At 37.0% G+C, this 21,203-nt stretch overlaps 3 protein-coding genes across 9 annotated transcripts in view; 2 read left to right on the top strand and 1 right to left on the bottom strand.

Moving 5' to 3' along the window:
- The window catches only part of ART4 (ADP-ribosyltransferase 4 (inactive) (Dombrock blood group)), an 11,259-nt gene extending 8,581 nt beyond the window's left edge, over nucleotides 1–2,678 (top strand). The window contains exon 3 of the mRNA XM_007107766.3: nucleotides 2,587–2,678. Coding sequence (XP_007107828.2) covers nucleotides 2,587–2,678 — 92 coding nt within the window. The remainder of the gene's footprint in view (nucleotides 1–2,586) is intronic.
- C6H12orf60 (chromosome 6 C12orf60 homolog) overlaps nucleotides 1–20,968 on the bottom strand; it is a 105,282-nt gene extending 84,314 nt beyond the window's left edge. For 3 of the 7 annotated variants that reach the window (XR_003680272.2, XR_003680271.1, XM_028491050.1), the window contains exons 1-3: nucleotides 19,765–20,087; nucleotides 17,551–17,632; nucleotides 16,406–16,492 (exon numbers count right to left, since the gene is read on the bottom strand). Coding sequence is in view for 5 of the 7 variants with exons in the window: in XM_028491050.1 (XP_028346851.1) it covers nucleotides 16,406–16,492; nucleotides 17,551–17,632; nucleotides 19,765–19,824 (229 nt within the window). In the remaining 2 variants the exon portion in view is untranslated. Of the gene's footprint in view, nucleotides 1–5,661; nucleotides 7,022–16,405; nucleotides 16,493–17,550; nucleotides 17,633–19,764; nucleotides 20,088–20,211 lie in introns of those variants that run through there. The other 4 variants (XM_007107758.3, XM_055085489.1, XM_055085488.1 and 1 more) reach the window with 4 other exon arrangements.
- On the top strand, nucleotides 10,996–18,884 carry SMCO3 (single-pass membrane protein with coiled-coil domains 3). Its single transcript, XM_007107757.2, has 2 exons — nucleotides 10,996–11,028; nucleotides 18,191–18,884. The coding sequence occupies exon 2, from the start codon at nucleotides 18,207–18,209 to the stop codon at nucleotides 18,882–18,884; it is 678 nt and encodes a 225-aa protein (XP_007107819.2). The 5' UTR covers nucleotides 10,996–11,028; nucleotides 18,191–18,206.
- Nucleotides 20,969–21,203: the final 235 nt, after the last annotated feature.

Here is a 21,203-nt window from a genome sequence, read left to right as displayed (position 1 = left end):
TGGGCCCGTGAGCCATGGCCGCTGAGCCTGCGCGTCCGGAGCCTGCGCTCCGCAACGGGAGAGGCCACAACAGAGGGAGGCCCGCGTACCACAAAAAAAAAAAAAAAAAAAAAAAAAAAAAAAATTGAGGCAATCACAGAGTTGAATTATTTTCTACCTCAAATGTCTTTTCTATGCTAAATAATCAGCAAAGGCTGGTTGAAAAGGAGATTCCACTCTCGAGAGCATTTTTTAAATTTTATTTATTTATTTTATTTATTTTAGTTTTGGCTGCATTGAGTCTTCATTGCTGCACGTGGGCCCTCTCTAGTTGTGGCGAGCAGGGTCTACTCCTCACCGCGGTGCACAGGCTTCTCATTGCAGTGGCTTCTCTTGTGGTGGAGCATAGGCTCTAGGCACGCGGGCTCAGTAGTTGTGGTTCGCGGGCTCTAGAGTGCAGGCTCAGCAGCCATGGTGCACGGGCTTAGCAGCTCCGCAGCACGTGGGGTCCTCCTGGACCAGGGCTTGAACCCGTATCCCCTGCATTGGCAGGCAGACTTCTAACCACTGCACCACCAGGGAAGCCCTAGACCATTTTTTTAAAGGTTTACATCTTCCATCTCATTCTATATCCTTATCCCATTGTACTCCCAATTAGTAGTTATACCTGACATAATTTTTTATATTTCAGTGTTTCTTCCATCAGCCACATCTTAGTGGCTGCTAACCTTTCCCATGAAGAGTGTGTACGTGTAGGCAGTACACACACACACACACACACACACACACACACACACACACCCCAAACAGGACTGTGTGAATTGTTTTTGCTCACCTTGTAATACTGGGCATATACCCTGAGAAAACCATAATTCAAAAAGAGTCATGTACCACTTGAGTTTTCTCTCATTTAGATGTTATGATTAAGTGGTATCTGAAATTTTTTAAAAGTCAACCTTTGAAAACTATTAATTCTCCTTATTTATCTTTACATCCTTTTGGATTTTCTGTGTGTACAATAGTATCATCTACAAATAATGGCACTTCTTTTCCCCCTTTCTAATCGTTAGTCCTTTTATTTTTTTTCTTACCTTACTATACTGGCTGGGATCTCTGTTATAATGCTGAATAGAAATGACGGTCGTAGGTACCATCATCTCATTCCTGATCTTGAGGAAAATTTTCATTGTTTCATCTTTAACTGTGTTTAGTGTTAATAGGTGTTTTTTTTTTTAAGACAGCCTTTATCAGTTTAAGAAAGTTACCTTATATTCCTCATTTCCTGCGAATGCTTTTTATTAATGAACGGATGTTTGATATTATCAAAAGCTTCTTTTTTGTGACCATGAGAGGGGTGGGATAGGGAGGGTGGGAGACGCAAGAGGGAAGAGATATGGGAACATATGTATATGTATAACTGATTCACTTTCTTGTAAAGGAGAAACTAACACACTATTGTAAAACAGTTATACTCCAATAAAGATGTTTAAAAATAAATAAATAAGAAAAATAAAAATAAAATAAATAAAATAAATTTGATGAATGGACATGCAATATATGGAAAGATAATACAGTGGTTACAGAGTTGAGCCAGACTGCCTAAGTTTGACGGCTGCCTACACTACTTACTAGATGTGTTATGTTTGACAAGTTTCTTCACATCTCTGTGTCACAGTTTTATAAACTAATAAATGAGGATAATGAGGATAAATGCCTCATAGTTTTTGTGTGGATTAAATGAGTTAATTTATAGCAAGTGCTTAAAATGATCCCAGCACAGAATAAGCCTTTAATCAATGTTCACTTTCATAATGGTGATAAATATGGTGATAATTAAGATGGGGATGATGGTAATGGTAATAATTCTGCTGATGATGATGATAAAGATGGGAAATCTGGAGATCTCTACCCCCAACTTGCTGGGTACCCTGAGGTACACCTCTTAACCTCTTGGTACCTGTTTTATCATCTGCAAAATAAGCAAGCTGTCAGTTAGAGAACTCTAAGAGAGAATATTTTTTTTAAAGTGGCTAGCTTCATACTATTTACAATAGCCAGGACATGGAAGCAACCTAAATGCCCATCGACAGAGGAATGGATAAAGAAGATGTGGCACATATATACAATGGAATATTACTCAGCCATGAAAAGGAACGAAATTGGGTCATTTGTAGAGATGTGGATGGACCTAGAGACTGTCATACAGAGTGAAGTAAGTCAGAAAGAGAAAAACAAATATCGTATATTAAAGCATATATGTGGAATTTAGAAAAATGTTACAGATGAACTGGATTGCAAGGCAGAAATACAGACACAGATGTAGAGAACAAACGTATGGACACCAAGGGGGGAAAGTGGCGGGGCGGGTGGGGTGAACTGGGAGACTGGGATTGACATGTATACACTAATATGTATAAAATAGATAACTAATAAGAGCCTGCTGTATAAAAAATAAATTAATTTTTTTTAATTTCTAGCTTCAAATATTTTTGTTAGGAATTTTCTAAGTTTAAAAAGTGAACCAAAGGAGAAATGAGGTGGTTTTAAATAAAAATCTCTGCTACCCAAAACATCTCTAACTCTTTTCATGTTTTTCTGTTTTCACAGCTTCCAGCAAAAAGTGCATCCCTACTCCCGTAGTTTTTGCTTCTCTCTCATTTTTGACCTGTGTCATCATCTCTTCCAAAAGTAGAGCATAAAGGAAGGTTGTGGTTTTTGCCTTCCCTGTACCCTTCTGCTTTATTCCAGTCAGGGCACCCTGAATACCCGCAGAGAATCATTCTGCCCAGCTATCAGCTGATTCAGAGCTGGCTCAGTCTACTGCCTATGGGTAGACCTGTAGGTATACTTCTTCTTCATGGATACAGAGATTCATGTTGGATAGAAAATGACTCAATCTGAGCCTGTGAGACATAATCAGGGTACTTTATTGGAATTGAGGCTGGGAGTGGGTTGGGGCCATTTTTTTTTTTTTGAGTGGAGATTAGTGAAAGCAGAATATGAGCCTAGAATCGCTGGCAGCTATCTTGCCACTGAGAAGAGAGACCCTATCTTCCTGAGAATGGAGCTAACACAATGAAAGAAGAGCTGAGAAATGAAAAGAAAGTGGACCTTGGTGAGAGTCTATGTGCCCCTAAATCCAACTGTGCCTGAAACTGGATACCATGGGCTTTTTCATTACATAAATCAATAAATTATATTTTTGCTTCAATAATTTGAATTAAATTTTCTATCTCAAACGATTGAAGGAGTGTTATGATGAATACAATGATTTTCCCTTTTTATTTAATGATCCTAAATATTAGGAACAAATCAGACTCTTGAGTTAGAAAGCAAAGGACAAATTCATCAAATGAGAAAGCGTTGAGCCCCAGAGGCATACTAAAGGTGTGAAATTTCTTTAGAGATTTTTTTCCCTGATGTCAAGCAATTTTATTATTTTAAAAATTTTTTTAGAGATTTTTATCAGCATTCAAGATCAAACCAATGTAGTCTCAGATGGGAGGAAACGTGGAAACCCAAGAAACAGAAGGGAAAGTTAATGAAAGATGTTAGTGGAATCTCATTCACTGCCAGTAATGGGGTGTTGCACACAGGTTTCTTCTAAAATATTTAAAAAGTTAGAATTTAAACTCATATGATATGTTAATTCACAGAGGACTTTATGGCAAATTAGATTTTAAGCCTTCATCACAAATTTAAGCACATTTGTCAGGAAAACAAGTGTATGTATGTGGAGATAAGGGAGGGAAAAAAATCTAATTACCAAGGAAATATCAAAGATATATTGAGTCCCCATTATGTGCAAACAGTTAAAAAGAAGTATAAATCATCGAACTTCACAGCTGGGAATGTTCTCCGACTCTTCTTTCAGGTAGTAGACAAGATAAGTGGGGTGATGGGGGATTGCTAGGTCTCTAAAGACCCTACTCATTGGGCTAAATGGGGTGAAGGTGAGAGCTAGTTCCATACCTTTAAATTCTGAAAGTCCAGGCTACTTAGCTCCTCTGAGATTTAGATAAGAAGCAAGCATTTTTTTAAAGAGAAAATAGGATTTAAATTTTTAAACAAGAAAATGTTTAAATGAGGAAAAATCTTAGGTATTCTCAGAAAGGAATATTCCAATAGAGAACTAGAGTTAACTGCTTTTAAAGTAAGTAGCAAATTCCAAACTTCTTAAAAAGAAAATAAAACTAGACTTATTAATTACCTTTCTTGTTCTTAACAAAGTTCCTATTAGGTATCATGTGAAATATGGTAATCTTTTTTTTTTTAACTGGAGTATAATCACTTTACAATGTTGTGTTAGTTTCTGCTGTACAATGAAGTGAATCAGCTATATGTATACATATATCCCCTCCCTCTTGGACCTCCCTCCCTACCCCATCCCACCCCTCTAGATCATCACAGAGCACTGAGCTGAGCTCCCAGTTCTATACAGCAGGTTCCCACTAGCTATCTATTTCACACATGGTAGTGTATATATGTCAATCCTAATCTCCCAATTCATCCCACCCTTCCCTTCCCTCCTGTGTCCACCCATCTGTTCTCTACGTCTGTGTCTCTATTCCTGCCCTGCAAATAGGTTCATTTGTACCACTTTCTAGATTCCACATATATGCATTAATGATACGATACTTGTTTTTCTCTGACTTACTTCACTCTGTATGACAGACTCTAGGTCCATCACATCTCTACAAATGACTCAATTTCGTTCCTTTTTATGGCTGAGTAATAGTCCATTGTATATATGTACCACATCTTCTTTATCCATTCATCTGTTGATGGACACTTGGGTTGTTTCCACATCCTGGCTATTGTAAATAGTGCTGCAATGAACATTGGGGTACATGTGTCTGTTTGAATTATGGTGTTCTCAGGGTATATGCCCAGTAGTGGGATTGCTGGGTCAGATGGTAGTTCTATTTTTAGTTTTTTAAGGAACCTCCATACTGTTCTCCATAGTGGCTGTATCAATTTACATTCCCATCAACAGTGTAAGAGCGTCCCCTTTTCTCCACACCCTCTCCAGCATTTATTGTCTGTAGGTTTTTTTATGATGGCCATTCTGACCAGTGTGAGGTGATACCTCATTGTAGTTTTGATTTGCATTTCTCTAATAATTAGTGATGTTGAGCAACTTTTCATGTGCCTCTTGGCCATCTGTATGTCTTCTTTGGAGAAATGTCTATTTAGGTCTTCCGCCCATTTTTTGATTGGGTTGTTTGTTTTTGAAATATGGCCATCTTGAGAGCATACACTCATTTGCAATTCATAAGAGCTCAAGACTTTTTGGTAGGCAAATGGATTTGTCTAACTTTTTTCCCCAATACAAGCACATCTCAGAAATCCTACTTCTATTACGGTCAAGTAACAAGCACTAGGTCTTTTTTTGTGTAAAATGTTAGAGCATTTCCATTTTTCAACCTCTATTATCTCCTAATCATAAGACTTCAGCAGGAGACAAAGAATAACTCATCTGCTCTGGTCTTATTCACATAAGCAAGAAAATGCTATTACACCTCATTCATTATTCTTATTTACTTCTGGATAAATCATATCAAAAGTATTTAGTGATGGCTTATGGTAGGCAAGCCACTGAAGTGTACAGAAATTGGTATATGAGTGACAAAAATGCAAAAGTTTTGTTTCCTAGGCCTGAAGCAGATTATTTAGTGACAGTGTATACATTTACCTGGAACTCTCACTATTTCTAGTAGGAACTAGAAATAGAATTACTAAGAGTGGGAATTAGTTGAGGGTTATTTCAATTATGCTTTAAGATGAAATACAATGTTTAGAAATATCCTCAAACATAATACCATACTTGATTTTTTTGAACAATATATTCTTTTCAGTAACTGCCATTTCAAGCAGGGTTTCTTTGACTATTTATTTTTATTTGAATAAAGCAAAACTTGAGGTAAATGGTTTGCCAGCTGACTATTCTTCAAACTCATGTCCCAGCAGACCACATGTCTGGCATCCAAGGTCTTAGAAAGTACTATAAAAACTCACAGGATTTGAACTGGTTTTCTGACAGAAATGAGCCCTACTGTTGCACTCCTACTAGTCCTTGGATTTCTTAAACACAGAAAACTTGGTTTCCATAGTTTTTATGGCTTTTTGGAGGATCTCTAAGATTGGTCCCATAATTCTGACAATTTGCTCCATGTGATCTGCAGCTGACTCGATGGTATCCTTGGCATTCTCAGTGTTTAGTGCATCCTGCAACTTTTTCAAGGTGTCTATTGTAGTGGCTTTGGATGGACCAGGACTTGGGCTTTTCTCAGATGTGGTATCATCTGATTGCTCTTCGGTGTCTTTTCTACAGAAGTCACTTAACTGAAGATTCATGATGGGATTTTTCATCAAGAGTGAAAGAGAAGGGCTTCCCTGGTGGCGCAGTGGTTGAGAATCCGCCTGCCGATGCAGGGGACATGGGTTCGTGCCCCGGTCCAGGAAGATCCCACATGCCGCGGAGCGGCTGGGCCCGTGAGCCATGGCCGCTGAGCCTGCGCGTCCGGAGCCTGTGCTCCGCAACGGGAGAGGCCACGGCAGTGAGAGGCCCGCGTACCGAGGAAAAAAAAAAGAGTGAAAGAGAAGATTCCAAACTCTCAAGGATGTTACCATTATTCAGCACAGAGGCAATGACCGGTGTATGGACATTTTTGAACATTTCTTTGGCTGGCTGTTGCCATTCCTTTACACTGCTACTCTTCTCAAGCATAGAGCACGTAGCTGTTGCAATCTTGGAACATAAAGCTTCACTTTGCATTTTGTCCTGCTTTGCCACCACTGCAGATTGCATCTCCTTAAAAGTTTTGAGCATCTGTTCAAAGACATCCTTAACATTACCATCTTCTTTCACAGCCATCAAGAAGATCTGAGTGTTCATACTGCTGTTAAACAATTCGGTGAGTGCATTTGTGAAAGAAGCAAGATCTTGCATGTGAAAGAAGAACGTTTTGGCAGCTTGAACGAGCCTCTCTTTATCCTTTTCTGACCCTGAAGACATTTCTTCAGCAGAAATGTTTCAGCACTGTTAAACAAGTAGTAATCCAAATGAAAACTAGAAGTATATTTTTCAACCATAAAGAGACTGAAAGTATAATCTGAACATGAGAATAACTCTTATCAAAGGTTGGAAAGCTATACAAGCTTTAAAACAGAAATGATCTTGTGCTTTAATAAAAAATAATAAAAATAACTAAAACAGAGTAGAATCAGGGGGTTTCATTAAATTTAAACCACATATCAAATATTGCATGCTAGATCCTGAACTGGATATGCTGACATATGGAGTGACAGTATTTGCAGGTATTACCCTCAATACCCATCCAACCTAGTGAAAAAGATTGGATAAAACATTAAAAATTACATAGAGGGACTCTGGTTTCAGTTAAGATAGAGCAAGCACACTCCATCCAATCTTTCCTACTGATGACAACTAAAAATCATGGACAGAATACATAAACTATCAAGTAACTCTGAAAGGTGGATAACAGCAGACTGAGGAGGTAGAGAATGCAATATTCCAAAGATCAAGGCCATCTAATACAAACTCCCAATGTCTGTCCTGTCCTTACTGTACTTCCATTACAACTCGTCTTCTTCTGCCATAGAGAAAAATGTTAATGTCTCTAACCAATGTTCACAATCCTCTTTTGGTATTTCCTCTAGAATTCTGCTCTATCAATCATCTCCCCTTTTCTCTTGTGCTGTGAACTGAAGTCCTCCCAAAATTCATGTGTTGACACCCTGATATCCAGTATGACTGTAATTGGAGACAGGTCCTTTAGGAGGTAATTAAGGTTAATGAAGTAATAAGGGCAGGGCCCTGGTACGATAGGATTAGTGTCCTTGTAAGAGGAGACACCAGAGAGCTCCCTCCCTCACTCTCTCCACCTTGTGAGGATGCAGCAAGAAGGTGACTGCCTGCAAATCAGGAAGAGAGCTCTCACCGAAAACTGAATGGGCTCGTACTTTGATCTTATATTTCCCAGACTCCAGAGCTGTGAGAAAATAAAACTTCTGTTGTCCAAGCCCCCAGTCTATGGTAGTTTGTTATGGCAGCCCAAGCTGACTAATACATCTTGCATCCTCCATCACTTCCTCTTTATTTTTCCTTTTCCTTTAATTATGTACATCCTCAGTTCCCTACTCAGTTGGTTAGGATTCCAGGCTTTCACTGCTGTGACCTGTGTTCAATCCCTGGTCAGGGAATTGAGATCCTGCAAGCCACATGGCGCAGCAAAAAAACAAAAACAAAAACAAAAAACCTGCCCTATTCAGTTTAAAAAAAAAGTTTGACTCTGATTTCTCTTCAAGTAATGATTCCATCTCACTCCTTCCTTTAATTCTCAAATTTCTCAAGAGAGAGATTCTTTACATCATTGTAATTTATTCTATCCCTCACTATTTTCCTGTAGGGCACCAATAACTTCTAATTATCAAATCTCTTGGTCTATTTCCAGGCCTTAACCATCTTGAGTTCTCTGCATTATTAAAATTGCTGAATACCTCTTCCTACTTCAAGATTTTTTCCTCTTGAGGGCTCCATGATGCTGTATAACTCTGGTCCTTCTATATCCTCACTCAGCATTTATTTATTTTATAGGTTTCTCTTCCTTATACCACCAATGCCTCTCCAGTCTCCTAAGCACTGCAAGGCTGTGTTTTTGGCCCCCATTATATTGTACACTTTCTCCCTTCAAGATCTCATAACTACAAATGCCATCTGTATGCAGATGACTCCTAAACCTCATGGCGTAGGCTCAGCAATTCTCCCGATCTCCAGATCTACATTTCCAACTACCTACTGGTCATCTCCACATGGTGACTGCACCAGTATATACCATGCAATTATCCAAAACTGCTCTCATCTCCTCAGAAAACACTTTCTCCTCTTAATCCTTGCCTCATTATTTAGGCTCAAATCCCTTTTCCTTTTCTCTTCCCCATATTAAATCAGTCCCTAAAATTTGTTAACTCCCTTTTAACTTATTTCAATCCATCCCCTCCCTTCCATTCCCATAACTACTACTCCAGTTAACTCTCATCTAGACAACTTTAATGGTCTCACATTTGATCTCAATATTTTTGTCAAGGGGTCACAAACTGGCAATCCACAGGCAAAATCTAACCAGCAGATATGCTTTGTTTGACCTACCGCAGTGTATTTTCAAAATTTTTATCAGCTGCAAATTTAAAGATTGAAACATAGAAATCTGGATTTCTACTGATTATTGAAAAACTGAAATTAACTGGTAGCATTAAGTCCTTTTTCTGAGTTGGAGAAATTTCCTAGAGCTGAGGTTGTCCCCTTTAGACTAGACATTCACCCTCTATACCCTACTGTCTTACACTAAGTGTTTAAATTACTTACATATCTTGTCCAGTTACTATAGGCATTGGAGTTGGTAACCCATGTTTTATTGTGCATACCCACTAATCCAGTTTGTATAAACTGACTTTCCTGAAATCCAAACCTCCTAATATTATTCCATAACCAAAAACCTTCAATGGTTCAGTATTGCCTAGAGAATAAAATACAATTTCCTAGCATGGCATCTAAGGCCATCAACAAACTGCTCTCAATTTTCCACTACTTGCCTTCCCTTCACTGCTCCCACATATACTCTGTACCACCAGCATAGTGGATTAATTTTGTTCCCTGAAAATGCTCCACAGTTTTTTGTTCAGTTTTCCCTTCGCCTGCATCATCTCCTTCATACCCCACCTCTTTACACATCTCTTGAAATCCTACTTATCCATCCATACATACTTCGGCTACACTGGCCACAAATACTTTTTTCCCTTTTTTCCCATGTTCCTACATGGTGGGGCCCTAGGCTATGTCAAATGCAAAATGACCCAGAGGGACAAAAGTAAAATAATACCCCACTTGGTCCTTCTTTAGAACTATAGGGCAGCACCTTTAGATTTTACAATACAATTCTCCTAGCTGGCATCTTGGTTCCGAATCCTCTACCCACTCAATAACAACAGGAATTTTTGTTGTTAACATAAGAATAGCTATCATTTAGTAAGTTTTTGCCATAAAACAGGCACTGTGCCAAGTGTTTTACATTTATTATCTCAGTCTTTCTATGCCAATCCATAAATTACAAACTAGTATTCACATGACATCTATGAAAAAAGTAGAGAGATTAAATTACTTTCCCAGGGTTACATGGCTCCTAAGTGGTACTCTGGGTACACAAAATAAGGACTGTACAATTCTAAAGCCCATGGTCTTTCCAGTAAGTTATACTGAGGCTGAGTGATTTTCTTGCTTCTGATGTGTCTTTGCTGTAGAGGAATCAGTGGGTATTAGGACAGAATCTAGAGAAAGAAGCATGGGAGACTGTGATCTAAGCTTTAAGGGAAAGGAGTCAAGTTGATCTTCAAGGTTTTTGTATTGTCAAGACAATTAACCAAGATAACAAGAGAGAGAGTGATAAAGAGCAGAACTTCCAGCCAGGAAAGAAGAGCACACCCAGAAAAACCACATTTGGCTGAAAATATCTGTATCTATATCTCTTGAGAACTTAGGTCAATCAGCAACAGGTACAAAATGCAACAGAAGCTAAAGGAAGTTGAATATCTGGAAAAGTTGACATGATGGAAACCCCAAATCTGAGAGCTTCAATCAAAGAGGTATCTTGTCTACTGAATTGAATTAGCTCAGTTGGATAGCACTTTTGAACAACCAAAAAGTCCATTAAAGAACAAAAAGTTTAATGTTTTACCATTGCACTACTAATTACTTATAATTATTATAATTATTATTATAATTATTACTTATAATTAATATTACTTAATATATACCAATTTTATGTTAATATAGAAAATAAAAGAATTCTGAGAACTAAACCATGCAGAAACAGTCGATGAACCAGACAAGCAGGGGGACCCAGCAGAGACTAGCAAAGCCTGTAAGTCATCACATTCCATTAGAAACATCCAGTCGAAACCAGATGAAAAAGCACTGCAACAATACTCCCCAACAACTGCTGGGACCACTGAACTCAGAAACACAGAAAGGTAAGCAATATGGGTATTTCTATCAGTATTGATATAATACTCTGTTTCTCCATATTATAGCGTGTTTGCAGTAACAGGTCAGACTTGAATCCTAGTCATAACTATAACAAAACAACAAAACAACTATTTTTAAGCAGATCCCATGACATGTTCCTGGTGATCATTTATGTCTCTGAAGACATCAAGAAAGAAGAAAATTAACAGCTTATATAATTAAGTCAGAGGGGATGATAAAAGTAGTAAAGACATCAATTTTAGAAAAGAATAAGGATGAAATGACCCATGTGTGAATGTGTGCTGTTTACATGGAATGTAACATTTCCTTTTATGTCTTTAACATTCATTTAAGTATTCAGTATCTGTGAAAATATGAATGTGTGATCTAATTCTAGTTAATGTATAGTGCTTATGCTCGTTCATAAGTTATATAACATTTAAATAGCACTGGGCCTTTGCTGTGTGTCTCCAAATAGACTGTTACCTTCTTGAGGGCAAGGAACATTGTCTACTCAAGGCATATGGCAGAGGTTTCTCAAGTGAACATTTGATAAATGCTGGTGAATGACCTCCATATTCTGCTTTCTGGTCAGAAAGATTCTTTTAAAGACTTTATATCAGAGTGTCATCACACCATGATCAACCTTGTTTTTTTTAATGAAAGGCCATGGTTTTGATTTAAATGAAAGAAGGAAGCTCAGAACTAGTTAGTAGCTGTTATTTTCTCCTGAAAAGCTTCTGACTTTACTCATACCCTATACCCACACTACCAGATAAGTGAACCTTGCAGGATAGCTGGACCCAATATGGGTAGTGAGGACAAGAGACACATTGGAGAAAGGTAAAACCTTTGAGAGCACTAATGACCAAACATCAGAAGCTTGGACAGGGTCATGGTTTTTCTTTTTTTCTTTCTTTCTTTCTGTTTTTAATTGTTAGTATGGGAAAAGTTCAAACATACACAGAAGTAAAGACAATAATATAATAAACTCCCACACCCCCATAACCCAGCTTCAAAAATTATCAAAACAAGTTTGATCTTATTACCTCTATGAAGCTACTCCAATCTGCCTTCTAGATTATTTGGAAGCAAACCTCAGTATCATTTCATCATTAACTTTTTCTGGATGTATTTCCACAAAGGCAAGAACTCTTCAAAATTTGACCTTATGCTCCTCAAACCGATAATATTTACCAGAATTGTCTTTGACTTTGAAACACACCCAGAGTCCTGCTGTAAAAATTTATTTTTGATGTCAGTGTAAAAGTTTTTGGAATGCATTTGCAATACATATCAAAAGTAATATAAATTTTTATTCCTATTGATTATATAAATTTCTATTTATATAATCCAAATTTCCTCTGGAAATTTATCCTGAGGAAATAATCCAGATAATTGAAGAGGGAAAAAAGAACTATGTGTATTAAAATACTTATATTAAGACAGTGAAACAATTAAGAATTTATTGAATTATGGTAAAGCTATAGGAAATACTTTATAAAATATAAATATATTTTATATAACCAATAAAATAATTATAAAACTAGAAATAGGGGAAGTGTTTAAGTAAATTAATATAAGATGAAATTTTATTTCTTATTATTACAACTTGGTAAAAATACTTATGCATTTAAATAAACTTTGGAAAGGAATAATAAAAGAAAAACAAGATGGTAGGTTTATAGGTGTTTTTCCTCCTACATATTAAAGTGTTTATATATCATTGCTATAAACTTTTTATTTTAAAATACGTTGTTTTATCAAATCTTTTAATTTTGTCATGTTATAATTCTACCGTCTATCAATGCACAATCACCTGTCACCCCCTCCATGAATCTTCCTCTCATGACCTCCATATTAAATTTTCTCTTTAAATTCCTATAGCACCTGACAGTCAATGCAGTACTGTTATTCACAAAAGTATCCTGAGAAATTTTTACTTACATATGTGTTAATCAATACATTTTTATTTTGCAAGGTGGTTCCTTTCCTGAAAAACTAAAAGAACTGTATAGTATCACTAAATAAACTTTAACTTTTAGATACAATCGTCAGTATATTTCTCCCATTTCTTATATGCTCTTTAATCATGAGTGTTTACTTCTTATTTCAACAAAATTGATGAGTTAGGTCCAATAAGAATCCATCTGAAGCTAGTCTTTGTTTTCATTCCAAGTTCCTAAGATGAGCAGATCAAGTATCAGTGCTTCCAGACTTCTTTACTTCCTTTTTTTAAATAAAATAACAAGCCAAAATACGTGTGATTTCCGAACTTTATTTTAGCGAAAGAACTCTCTCATCACACAAAGTTTTCCCACCCACGGCCCAAATAGAGCAGCAAAGAAAGCATAGCTGCTTCAGCAAAGGCTGGGGTGAAACTAGCGTGCCAGAGACCAAGCACTCCACCTGCTGGCTAGCAATTCCCCATCAGGCTGCCCCAGGGCTCTTTAGAACTTATTTCATGAACCACTACAATAAAATGCTCAAATAGCAGCACAAATTCGGCTGTAGAGAAGTGGATGGTAACTGCCCATCACTGACAGGGAGCGCTATCATGTTATAACAAATAGTGTAAAAGTTCACATCTGCCATACAAAAGATGCAGGTGATCAGAGCTGGATTAAGTACACCACTTAGCTACCTGCTGATGCCCATCTTAAAAGTCATTTTTGGGCTTCCCTGGTGGCGCAGTGGTTGCGAGTCCGCCTGCCGATGCAGGGGACGCGGGTTCGTGCCCCGGTCCGGGAGGATCCGTGAGAGGTCCGCGTACCGCAAAAAAAAAAAAAAAAAAAAAAAAAAAAAAGTCATTTTTTAAAATGACTTTAAAATGATTTTAAAAGATTGAACTTTAAAGTCAATATTTAAAAGATCAGCCCTGAAAATGCAATAAGATAGAGGACAGTGTATGGCCCAGAACTCCTCTCAGGTACAGTACTATATATCACTGGTAAGACATCACTTGAGGCATGCCTAAGTAACAACTGTGATCTTTAAGAAGGGTGACTCCAACTAATTGCAGACCTTTTTTGTTTTGCTGAGACAAGTAAGCAATTCAAGCATCAGAACTAAATTGTCATGGGCAACAGTTGAAATGCTGCACATTGCCAACTAAGATTTTTCATGTGGTGTATAATCTCTCCTCTAAGTGTCAAGCACATATTTAAGAGTGTCAGTTGGAAAGGTTACAAATTGTTAGCCCTCCCTAGATGACGGACTGTCTCCACATGGCCCCAGTGTAAATATTATTAAAGTATGAGTTCTTTTGTTTTGTTTTTCGTTTTCTTAATTTTTATTGGAGTCTAGTTGATTTACAATGTTGTGTTAGTTTCTGCTGTACAGAAAAGTGAATCGAGTATATGTATACATATATCCAGTCTTTTTTAGATTCTTTATCCATATAGGTTACTACAGAGTATTGAGTAGAGTTCCCTGTACTATACAGTAGACGCTTATTAGTTATCTATTTTATATATAGTAGTGTATATATGTCCATCCCAATCTCCCAGTTTATCCCTCCCCCCGGCCCCCGCTTTCCCCTGGTAACCATAAGATTGTTTTCTACATCTGTGGCTCTACTTCTGTTTTGTAAATAAGTTCATTTGTACCATTTTTTTAGATTCCACATATAAGTGATATCATACGATATTTGTCTTTCTCTGTCTTACTTCAAAGTGTGAGTTCTTTAAAATTTGAATTTGCACAAGGCAAGCACCACCTCTATCTATAATTTTGTACAACGTAGTGCCTTCAACTTGACGTTGTAGTTTTCAATCTGTCTTAACTTCCTAACTAGATTAGAAATTTCACGACAGCAGGGACCATGTCTCTTTCATTTCTGTATGCTCTACAGAGCCTAGCATACTACCTTATAATAGTAAAGTACTACTCTCCATTAGGTAAATTGCTACTGAATTATTAAATTACTTCTTTCATCGGGCTCTTCAAATTTCACTTGTCCCAAACATAATTAATTGGTTTCACCTTCAAACCCCACCTCTCCTCCACCTAATTCTCTAGCATTTATCTTACTGTTGGGATGGAAGTAATTTTAAACTGTATTCAGTACTGGGGCAGGTATGGTGGCAGGGCTGCTGAAGATCTCTTTGCATAAGGAACCCTCAGTCCCCTTCCCCAAGGAAGAAAAAAAAGAAGGTAAGCCTGACTCAGAAAAATAAATCTTTTTTCATTAGATGTGAAAAATAATTCTGAGCACATCATGATATCTCTTACTCAGACTTGTTATTGGCACAAAATTATGGATACCTGCAACCTAGAAAGAAGGGTATAAAAGAGCATGTGCAAGGGCTTGAGTATATAAAGGAAAGAAACTACTACTTTTGTAGTTGAAAAAGTACTGTATCTGATTTCTGGTAAGACTGAAACTTTTCATCAATTAATTACTACTAGTTCTTCTTTTACTGTCTGTTCAGAGTTGTTTGCATGTTTACCTATTAGATTATGACTGTTTTCGGTATTAATAACAAGACTAGTTAGAAACCAATACTTTTTAATATTTCCTGCATTTTAACCAGTTTGCTTTCAGTCCTTCTTACGTGGTCATCTTTGTTAGTCAAATTTTTGTGTGACTTTTTCCCATTGGTTTTAAGCTTATAAAGCCCTCCATATACATTTGAAAATTATCTGTTTTCTTCTAGCTATTTTATCATTTGATCTTTTTTACATATGTTACACTGATATTTGTAAATTAATGTTTAGGGGCTTCCCTGGTGGCGCCGTGGTTGAGAGTCTGCCTGCCGATGCAGGGGATACGGGTTCGTGCCCCCGGAGCCTGTGCTCCGCAACGGGAGAGGCCACAACAGTGAGAGGCCCGCGTACCGAAAAAAAAAAAATAAATAAAAATTAATTAATTAATTAATGTTTAATCCCCCACAAGCTAACCCATTATGCCAGGATCATTTATGGAATACTAACTTCCATTGATTTGAGATTCTACATTTATTCTACGTTAAGTCAAAAGGGTCTTCTTTGGGGACTATTTTGTTCCATGATTCCACCTACTCTTGCACCTATACAATACTTGTTAATATTGTGTTTTTATACTGTTTTAATGTTTGAGGAGGAAAAAGTCCCAACTTTACTTTTCCTGAGAAAAGTAAGTAGTCTCACCTATTTAGTCTTTCAGATGTATTTTATGATTAATTTGTCAAGTTGTGTTAAAACAATGAATTAATTGGGAAGGAACTGACCACTTGGAAGCATTCAACCTCCCATCAAGGAGGAAGGTTCAGCTCTCCGTGTGTTTATCCTGAGATAAATAGAACCACACATCTTTTCTAAAAGCTATGTCTTCAGATAATGGCATATGACAGCTTTTAGAGAAATTTCCCACTTTTTCAGGGTAAGAAAGACTCCTCTCACCTAAATATCTGAATGGGGATGTAGTTGGTGATCTTCTAAATTCAAAGTCAGAAACTGGAGTTTTCACTTCATGATGAGATCTGAAAACTAGGAACCAAAAAAGAAAACAGTTTAACGTAAAATTTCTTGGAGAAAAAAGCAAACGTCAAAGTCCCAATTTGTGGTTATCAAATTGCAGTTTGCAACCCAATGGTGAGTTTGTGGAATATTTAATAGTCCTTTAACAAACAATTTCTTTAAACAGAATTGAGATATATTCTAATTTGTGGACATTTGTATCTGTCGCATGTGTGTGCGTGTGTGTGTGTGTGTGTGTGTGTGTGTGTGTGTGTACAGCATCTAAATCTAAGATAAAAATGAATTTCTGACCATGATACAATTTATTCCACCAGGGGTACTAGTGCATTTTCCTAAAATTAAGAGCAAAAATTATGTTCCTAATCCATTTTCAAAATTTTTCCCCTTTCCATTTCCAAACTGTATCTTTATAACTTGGAGGATAGGTTATGTTCATGTTTGCTTTCTTGAGAGAAAACATCTTCATTCCTTCCCCCCATGCTTCTGAGGTTCCCAATATCTAGGCTAAGAACAATGGTCCTAGAAAGATAGGGCCCAGGTTAATTAGGATGCTGTTTACACAAAAAGAGGATGTGCCAGATCCCACACAGGTATAAAGGACTCCATTTTCTCCTTCTTTTCTCCCAAGAATTCAAATGAAATATCCAAGTGTCAGGCACATAGTAAGCCTACTCCAGGTGTGCATACTGAGGAACATTGTTCTCACTAGCTTCAAACTTTCACCCAAATTCACTCAGAAGGGTGTTGCTTATTCCTTCTTTCTCTGAGCCCGAAGTACAGACACAAGCAGGCTACAAACACCTGGCTTATTTTATTCATTCTGTGATGTACTCTTGCTACTTATTCCCTAATACCTTTGTGAAACGACATTATCTTCTTTCTGAGGCTAACTCTAGCGTATCTGAATAATGGTCAAGTGTAATACAGACAATTCTAAATAATTTAATTTATAAGCTTTGCCAATGGAGAACCAGAGAGATAGTCAGAACTGCCCTGTCCCTTCTATGATGCCCACTGTCTCTCCTAGTGAGATTTTAATCTAAGGAATCTTGAAAATAAACTCTTACCATGAGGATTTTTTGGTAAACATTCTAATGTTATATGTGTTGTCTTTGGATGCCTCTTAGGTTTGGAGAGCAAATAATTGACCTGTAAAGACATAAAGAGTGTTTTGAATATTGTAAATTAAGATAACAGAGTATACAAACAAAATTAGCAGTTATTGCCCTGTAAACTCAGAGATCTTAATATTCTTCTGACACTACTAATTTAATTCCAAATATTAGAAAAATCAATCTGGTTGGTCTATTCAATGCGGTGACTAGAGGTTGAGGAAATTAAGGAGCACTGGTAATCAAGAGCTAACCATTTCAAATATGTTATTAAATATTACTTGGAAATAATCACATTTATTAATAATCAGATGCTAGATAAACACAAATCTTTCCTATCTAGGATCTCCCCTCCTCCACAGGATCTAACGCCATAATTAATGCATCAACAAGTTGTATTATGTTACCCATATTTTCATACACTGACTCCAAGTTTCAAAAAATTGTTTTGAAGAACTTGTTGAGTTTTCTGAGAAATTGCTTAGATAGCATACTACTTTGCTATTCATAAAGTAAAAGATTTCCTGGTCAAATCTATACATCCAGCAGATATTTTTCAAGATTTCTGGTAAAGATTTACTATTGTATTTTTCAGAGATCATATTTGAAATATGGCTCAAAGTGACTTCCTCTACCCAGAGAACCCAAAAAGGCGGCAAGAAGTAAATCGTCTTCACCAGGAGCTCCTTGACTGCTTATCTGACAGCTTCCATGCCACCAATAAGCTGATTGGGGTTTTAAATACGCACTTAGGGTGCAGGCTGGCCTCCATTGAAATGAAAAGAGATACGACCATCAAAGAAAACTGTGATATCATCATCCAAGCCATGATGAAAATCCAAAAAGAATTGCAAAAGGTTGATGAAGCACTAAAAGATAAACTAGAGCCAACCCTTTATAGAAAACTTCAGGATATTAAGGAAAAAGAAACCGAGAAAATTGCAATAGTACAAAAGGTTATTTCAGTCATCCTGGAAGAAGCTACTTCTGCTGCCAGTGCAGTGGCTGTTAAACTCGTGGGCTCAAACATCACAACTGGCATAATTAACAAGTTGGTCACTGTGTTAGCTCAAATTGGTGCTTCTCTCCTTGGTAGCATAGGAGTTGCTGTTCTTGGCCTTGGCATAGATATGATCTTCCGTGCCATCCTGGGAGCAGTGGAGAAAACACAGCTTCAAGAAGCTATCAAAAGTTATGAGAAGCATCTGGTGGAATTCAAGTCAGCTTCAGAAAAATATCATCATGCCATTATTGAGGTCACCAACACAGTGAAACACCAAATGAAATAAACAGTTACTTTATTTGCCACTGGAATATTTTTCTGCTTCTTTCTCAATAATAGTGTTTTGCTTCTTTGATTAGGCTTATTTTCCATAAGCTTCCAAATAGACGTAAATACCATAAACAACTCAGAAAGAGGACTCAAAGATGCTAAAACTAGATGACTCTAGAGAGTCTTCTATCAACGATGAATGCCTGCATCAGTTGGTGCTAGACCCTGTGAGTAAAAGATTACATCCTGGTATGTCTTCTCACTGTGCTCTACAGATCAACATTAGGGTGAATGCTATTGTAGAGCAGCAGGTGTAGGGGTTACCTTTTCCTTTGCTAATTCCCAGTCAAAATCCTTCAAATTTGCATTGAATGCACAGACTTTCACTTCTACCACCAGTTCAGACATCATTTAGTTCTAAGGGACATACTTAGTAACTTCTGCCCACATGCAAACACTGAGCCTTCCAATGGAATAGAAATACTACCGTAATTTTGACCATCAGTTTAAATTCAATTTTCTGTAAGTTGGAAGAGACTGAAATATGGTTTGTAACAATTTACATCAACGACGAAAGGAGGCAATCGTTCTGTAAACTTCTACTAATTACACACTGTAATCTGGATGGACCTTTAAGAGGGAAAAGTTAAAACTATAAAAGTTGTTTCTATAGTTGCAATCAACCCTGAGCAACTGTGGTATGATGATTAAATATCCCTCAAGTGAATGTCTGAACACTTGGTACATTTTAAAAACAAGCAAACAAGCAAATCCCAGGTATATAAATGAATTTAGTATGCAGGAGAAGAAACTGCTACTTACTCTTTTAAGAACTGTCATTTAAAGGAAAGTTGTAATTTATTACTTTATGAGTTTAAAAAAAAGCGAAATTTTACCTTCAATACTGGCAGAAAGGAGGAAGCTTCCCTTGCTATAGAAAACTTTAGGTGATCCATTTCATTAATTATCTAATTTCAGGAAAATCCCAAGGCTACGGAGGCCTAATGGTTCAGTTGAATTTCTGAAGATGCCAAGTGTTTGTTTTCTAAATCCTTCACCAACCAATTACTCCCCATTGAGACTCCTAGGTTCTACTTACAAAATTATTTTAAAAGTCATTCATGCAAGAATGTTTGTTACAGTTGATTCTTGCATCCAAGTACAAGAAATGTCTTTAAATTTTAAAAGCTCAACATATCTTAAAAATTAAAAAGCTACATGAAATACTATAGTTTTTCAAATGTAGTCTTTTCTTTACCTTCTGTCATTGCTTTTATAAATTAGTTGCAAAAAGTCACAATTTAGTTCATCTTCAAAATTAAATTTTATTTTGTATTTATTACCTGATTCATAAACTTATATCTTGTTACTGCTCTTGTGGACTCAGAATTCAGCCTAAAACCAAATCAAGAATTTTCTCAAACAAAGGTTAGTTTAGGTAAGGGCTCAATCTTATAGGTTAAGCCCACATTTAAATATTTTCTAAAAATGAATACGTATCTCCGTCAAGATTTTGGAATATTTATAACTGATAGTAAGAATTGGCCTATATCTAACATTTTCCTATAAGTGATAGTACTGATTTTTTTTTAATGTTTAAACTCACCTTTAGTGGGAAAATATATGGGAGGAATCTTAAAGAGCAGATAAAAAATAAGGAAAGGACGAAGATTAGAGCTAAGGGAATAATCCCCTTTGTATGGTGACATAATAAAGGATTTTTGGTGGGTGAAAAGACCAGAAAGTAAAAGAGCCAATATAAACCAAACTCCACACTCGTAAATTTAAAACTGATTGTACAAATATCCCCATATTTCCTCTTCAGAAACACTAATCCTGTAGATTAGCACTCTGGGACTCTAACACAGGCACTGAGCTGCTTAGGTCTACAAATATTCTTTGTGTAAAAACTACTCAACTTCCACGCGCACGGCACGCTAGCGAAGTGCATCATTCACGGATTCGTTTTCAAACGGAAACTCCCGAAAGACCGCACGCGCTTACGTCATAAAGGAAAAAAAAAACCTACAAAACACAATTCAGGATGACAGACACAGCGCTAAACATTTCGCTATCAGATATCCGCAGGCCTCGGTCGTCTCAATAAACTGAGCTCCCGGAAATTAGGTCAGAATGACTGAGGCGAGGTAGGACCGTGGGCCCATCAGCCAATCATATATCCCACCCGCTTCATTTTCATATTCTTATTGGGCTAGGTAAGTGTCAATCAACATGAAGCTCTTGTACTGCGTAGTGAAGGCGGGCTTTTAGCCTATAACCAACCAATTCGGTACTGTATTGTAGCGGAAGAGACTCTGGTCCTGGAGTTCTTGGT

Source organism: Physeter macrocephalus, chromosome 6, assembly GCF_002837175.3.
Source record: "Physeter macrocephalus isolate SW-GA chromosome 6, ASM283717v5, whole genome shotgun sequence".
Classification (NCBI taxonomy): Eukaryota; Metazoa; Chordata; class Mammalia; order Artiodactyla; family Physeteridae; genus Physeter; species Physeter macrocephalus.
Note: the sequence above shows the minus strand (reverse complement) of the source record. Positions and strands in the feature narration are given on the sequence as shown.